This window comes from Thalia democratica, chromosome 2 (assembly GCF_965202585.1).
Source record: "Thalia democratica chromosome 2, ktThaDemo2.hap1.1, whole genome shotgun sequence".
Classification (NCBI taxonomy): Eukaryota; Metazoa; Chordata; class Thaliacea; order Salpida; family Salpidae; genus Thalia; species Thalia democratica.
This window is the reverse complement of record NC_139166.1, coordinates 51,569,568-51,575,623: the sequence shown is the minus strand read 5'-3', so window position 1 is coordinate 51,575,623 and position 6,056 is coordinate 51,569,568. Positions and strand designations below refer to the sequence as shown.

Below are 6,056 nucleotides of genomic sequence, written 5' to 3'. Positions count from 1 at the left end.
AATATAAGTATTTTATTATTATCTGTATAGTATTCTGTTGTTGCACTAAATTAATTTTTTGAAAAAACTTTTAAAAATCTGATTAGTTTATTATGATGTAAAAGTTTACAAATAAAAAATATTTTTAAATGTTAAATCTACCTATTAACTGAACTTTACTAACAGAACAATTTATTAATATAGACATAACTATCAAAACCGTATACTTTCTTAATGAATGTAGCAATACTGACAGCTTTTAATTTAATTTCGTACTTTTATATTGTATACTAGTTTCAAAGTATTTAGTTGAGTACTAGTAAAGAATATTAACTGAGAATATATTTTACCTTTAAAAACGAATCTATATTTAAGGTAATTAGTTTGTTTGCATTTTTTGCTTGGGAAATGTTCTAAACCTTTAAGGTAGCTTATAGAACTATTTAAAAGCATTGTAGAATTTAAACACAACTTTTTACCTAAAAAAAATATAAATACATTGAAAACTAAATATTTATTGAATACCGTATTTTACTAAATTACAACAGAAATCACCACGTAATTTATAATAATCAGCACAAGTTTTATAAATTTAAACTTTTGCTTGACTGCTTAACAATGCGTGTTTATCATGAACAAACAATGATACGCACAAAATTTATCAATAAATTGAGAATTATGTTCATAACTGTGTTAGTTTATGCAGTAGGAATTTAAAATCTGGACTTTTTTGAGTTTTCTTTAAAACCTTTTAATTTAAACAAAATCTTAGCTCAGAAGTTTACTTTTTTATAAAAGTATCTTTGCTTAACGTCAGTAGATATTTTACTATAAACTAATTTATGGTTTGTAGGTGTTATTTTAAATTACTATGTGTTTTTAGAACTTAAAAATTAGGTCACACATGTGATTTTAAAGGTAACAAAGTAACAAAATTTTATGACTACCCAAACATTCATTCTACGTTACTAATTTTATCTACTTGGTTTATATAATTATCTATGTTTACTTAAAAGTATTTCTCAATTTGCTGAGTAAAGAAGTTATTTAAATAATAACAAACGTGCTAACTAATTTATGACATAAATAAAATAGTTAATTAGCACGTCTACTTGTTTATTTTTTTAACATGAGTTTTTTTTTCTTTAAAAGCACAAAATAATGAATCCGCACATAGAGACTTTCAAGCAGGCCATGTCAGGCTTCGAAAAATGCATTCCGCCCGAGAACAAGGTTCTGATGAAGCAGCTTTTTGGAGGCATCGCAAAAGGCTTGGCGCAAAACGGACCAATTGAAGACGCCAGGTTTCCCGGGTTCAAGTTCGGACCGAACATTGACCCGGACACGGTGGAATTCGTCAACACCAAGTGGCTTCCGAATGAGCAAGACGTTATCGTGGCTACTTACCCTAAAACAGGTTTCCAACATGAGTTTGTATGTTTTGAGTGTTACTAACAAACTTTACTTAAATGGATTTGAAATATATCCTAATTACTCTTTCTTCGAAAAAATCTTTCAAAATATGTCGACAAAAAAGTTAGAAAAAGACTAAAATTAATGTATGAGGTATAAGTTTGGTTTTATTTAGTTTTCAACATTATTGCAGCAATTTTTAAACGTATGGGGTGATGTTCATGATAGTTGTATGTACGATAATTACATGACATATTTAGTTAAAAAACAGTAATTATAATAAAAATTATCTTGAATTCTAAGAAAGAAATAGTGCTAGGAAGTCTAATTAATAAAATAAAGGTGGTAAATAAAAATTTTAGAATGAGTGTTTATTACAATAGAAAATTCAGATTAACTAAGAATTATCAGAATGTGAAATTTCAGAACTTGAATTGTCGTGCATCCATAAGACAGCGCAATAAGTATTATGTATTTTCAAGATTAAACAGAATGAATTTTGACATAGGAACAACTTGGACAAGAGAGATCGTAAGACAGCTTCTGTACAAGGACAACAAAGAACATTACGAAATTAGCAAGGCTTGTGAATTACCTTTTATGGGTTACCTTGAAACTTCTTCTAGTGAGTTTAAATACCTATAATGTTTTAAACTAAAAAAAGACAAAAAATTGATATTTATTTGTACAGTTTTAATTTTTAAAACTTTATATTTATTATTTTTTTAGCTGTGAAGTAAAAAAAAAAAATATTTTACAACATAAAATTAAACCAATGATAAAAAGATCTTAAAACATTTTAAATTTAAAAATAATTGCAGCAGCTAATTTCGATCAATATTTATATATAAGCAGTTATTGCATGAATTTTTCTTATAAAAATATAACTTTACTTACAAATATTTGATTTCTAAATTTTAAATTATCAGCGTTATTGCTGTATAAGTGGAATGATTGCAAAAATTTTATCTAAGTAAATCTAAATCGTATAAAACAATATTTAAGAATTAACTTTTAAATGCATGACTTAATTTGTGAAGTTAAATTATTTCAACTCAAGCAAATCTTACCCTAAATCCTTTTAAAAATTTACAGCTGTGAAGTTTGACATTGCAAAATTCTTCCCAATGAACAGAAAGTTGTGGGGGACTCATTTGAGCGCGGACATGCTAAAAATAGAACGCTACCTTAACGCAGGAACTAAGGTTTGTTGTACAATCTTATTTGTCAATATTTATTTAATAAAACATGAACTAAAAGATGACTTAGTTATTTTAGACTTAGTCCTTCAAGTTTTTTATTCATCTTGATTTTGAAATAGCACTAACGAAATACTGTTTTGTTATATTTAAAACCTTTTATAAACAACAGATGATTTATGTGATGAGAAATCCAAAAGACACTCTTGTATCGTATCATAAGTTTATGCTTAATTTGCCATGGACTAAAAACGAAGGTATGGGTAAATACACACCAGCTAATTTTGATGACTTTGTCAGACTGGTGACAAGAGGTAATTCTTTATGAAATTTTTTATATGTGTTTGTGTAGTTTTAAATTTGTGTACCATATTATTTTTTTAATAAAAGTAGTTAAATTGAAAGCTTTTTTAATGTACTTATAATTTTTAAAAGCTAACAAAAGTAATGCGTTTTACATATTGAATATATGGATATATATGTTATTTATTGTAAATAAAGACTATTTTTTAAAATGACAGTAGTAACTTTTATTTAAATATCTTTTTAGTGGTTCACAGCTTTTGAAAGAAAATAAAAGTAAGAAAGGTGTGATACACCCAAATTTCGTATAAATAAACTTGGTTGTTATGTATACATTTAAGTTTGTAAGAAAAGATTAATACCTAAAATAAACGGTAAGTTTTTTGTTTCACTGTAATTAATTTGGTAATATTTATAAAAAACTAGTTCAAAATTGTGTTTTTACAAGCTGTTAAATTAAAACACTTTTGAATAAGTGTAAACCATTTTGATTATTGAAAATGACTGTTAAAATCAATAAACTAGCAAAATTAAACTATTAAACATTGCCATCATAATTTATGATAATTTATTATTAACCTAATGTAGTTTTGTTTATTTAACCTTAAATTAAGAACTATGCCGATAGTTTTATATTAAAAACTATTTATTGTTTGATTTCACTTTAGTTTAAATTTACTAGTGTTAATTTAAGAATATCTTTAAAGTTCTTAAATAGTTTAAAACAAACAAAACAAACTTACAAAACATACTGAGTAAATAACTGATGTATAACAAGTTATAGTAAACTTTCATACTAAAAACCTTTATTGCTAAATTACAGTTTTAAACAAGTTAAAAAAAGAATTTAATTGAAATTTGATGTACTGTTTGTCAGTTTGATTTATACTTTGTCAATATCTGTAGGTGAGAACCTCAATCAATCACAAAGTGGTACTTGGTATCCTCAGCACATCAGAACGTATTACAAACACAAGGACAACAAAAATATCCACTTTGTGTTCTATGAAAACATGAAGCAAGTAAGCTCAAAGGCGTTATAGTCTTACATAAATTGTTTTTGCACGAAATCATCGCATAAGCTTAAATAAAAATAAACTTTGAGAGGAGCTATATATCAAGCTTTGAGTATTAAAATATGTGTAAAATCTATATTTATCTCGTATTTTAAGCTACTAAATAATTTTTGTTATACAAACAGTACTAAATGTATATTAAGAAAAGGATTTGTTTCATATAGTATTTTTCTTTAAGTTATCGGCTTAGTTTGTGTACCTACTAAGTTTAAAAATACTTAATTAGTTATCTCACATTTAAAAATCGACATTTTTATACATAAAAGTGATTAATAGTATTTAAAAAATCTAACCAACAATATATATATATACACTTTTAAATTTCGCATATTAGTTTTATTTTTAGTATTCTTTTAATACTTTTTAGTATTAAAAAAACACTTTTTAGGACAAAATTTTAGTCTAACATTATAGAATGTACATAAGTTGTAAATACTTAGAACAATATACGTAATTAAGATTAAAAAAAAACCATATATTTAACTTGAAAATTACAAAATATCTTTATTTATTTTTTTACATTTAAACATGATTTTAGATGTAATATAGTAAACTTCGTACAGGACCCTAAGAAAGAAATTTCTAAAATAGCAAATTTTATCGGAGTAGAGGTTACTGAAGCTGAACTGAACAATATTGTGGAAAAAACTTCATTTGACTCAATGAAGAAACAAGCGAGTCAATCAATAAAAGACGCTAATATGTTCAGAAAAGGTTAGAAATAATTAGAAAAGAAGTCGATAATTTTTTTTTTCTTATAGTGGTTTTTTGTTAGAATGTTCCTTATTTAAAATAACTGTTCTTTACAGTAGTTTTACTTATACCGTTACATTAACTTAAAGTTATTTTAATTTATGATCTAAAAAAAATTATTTTATAAATTTGTTTAATCACCTTTTTAATCGCAAGTTTTATTTTCTAAAAGCTAGATGTATTATTTTTAGCTTTAAATGTTGTGCTTATCAGATACATATCAAAACTTAGTAAATTACTTTTAAAGTTGTTAATATGTTTTTATTATTAAATTGTATGATATAGAGTTCTTGTACCATACACAAATACAGTAACCTCTCGCTTATTTACACACATTGTGTCCACAGAAAAATTGCGTAAAGATACGAGAGATCGTAAAGATACGAGAGGTACCAAATATACTTACTATAATGGCTGTGTTTTGATATTGCTTCTAGTTAAAAGCAGACTGGGGACTTTCTCACTTTTAAAAAATTTGTTTAATTTATTTATAAATATGAAAAAAAAGATAAAACTATACATATATTAAAAAAAAAGGATTTAAATTTATATAAAATAATAATACTTTTAGAAAATTTTTACTAATTTTAATAATAAGTAGATTTTATCTTTATTTATATGTGATCTATTTGATACTTAACATTTATATTCTATCCTACTTAGCAAATTCAATTTATAATTAAGCACTTGTGTTAAGTGTAAGCTCTATATTTATTAAGTATCACTGCTACTTTTTGCTAGGAAGTTTCATTAGATTTCTTTTTTAGATGTTTGTTCATATATAGGGCAAGAGTGCTGTATTATTTGTTTGTGTTTTAAACTTTCATTATACTTTCCTTATTTAACACAGTCATTTTTATTTCAGAATTTTAGTTTAACCTTTTATTGGTAACAAAATTTCTGATATACTGAGGTATAACTAAATGTTTATCAATAAGTCAAGGAACATAAGTTTACAAAGTCTAAAGATATAGAGAGGTGATTTAGCATATAAAAACATATTTTAAATTAAAATTATACAATAAACGTAATCTGTGCAAAAAAAAAATTAAGATTTTTATTTTCTATATTTTTTAGAATATTAAAATGCGTAACTAAACGAGAGTGCATAACGTCACGAGTGCGTAAAGATGCGAGAGGTTACTGTAAATAAAAAGCTTTAACTCAATAAAAAAGTAAGAATAAAAGAACTTGAACTTTTATACTTAAAAATTTTATAGGAGGCATTGGAGGCTGGAAAGATCATTTTACGGTAAACTTGTCAGAATTTGTTGATGAATGCTTTGAAAAAGACATGGGAGATCTTAAACTTAACTTTATATATACAAAGTAG

The 6,056-nt window shown here is 25.0% G+C and overlaps 1 protein-coding gene across 1 annotated transcript; it reads left to right on the top strand.

Annotated features, from left to right (window-relative positions):
• Nucleotides 1-1,140: 1,140 nt before the first annotated feature.
• Nucleotides 1,141-6,056, top strand: LOC145828681 (sulfotransferase 1C2-like). The gene is made up of 7 exons (XM_082936435.1): nt 1,141-1,396; nt 1,901-2,017; nt 2,488-2,597; nt 2,764-2,905; nt 3,801-3,916; nt 4,534-4,684; nt 5,944-6,056. Exons 1-7 carry the CDS (start codon nt 1,141-1,143, stop codon nt 6,054-6,056), a joined length of 1,005 nt encoding a protein of 334 aa, XP_082792561.1.

Bases quoted from the DNA above. Each gene is read 5' to 3' on its own strand.
- LOC145828681 (XM_082936435.1), top strand. From the start codon at position 1,141: ATGAATCCGCACATAGAGACTTTCAAGCAGGCCATGTCAGGCTTCGAA. The intron at 2,018-2,487 runs GTGAGTTTAAAT...AAAAATTTACAG, and splicing joins TTACCTTGAAACTTCTTCTA to CTGTGAAGTTTGACATTGCA. The intron at 3,917-4,533 runs GTAAGCTCAAAG...AACTTCGTACAG, and splicing joins TCTATGAAAACATGAAGCAA to GACCCTAAGAAAGAAATTTC.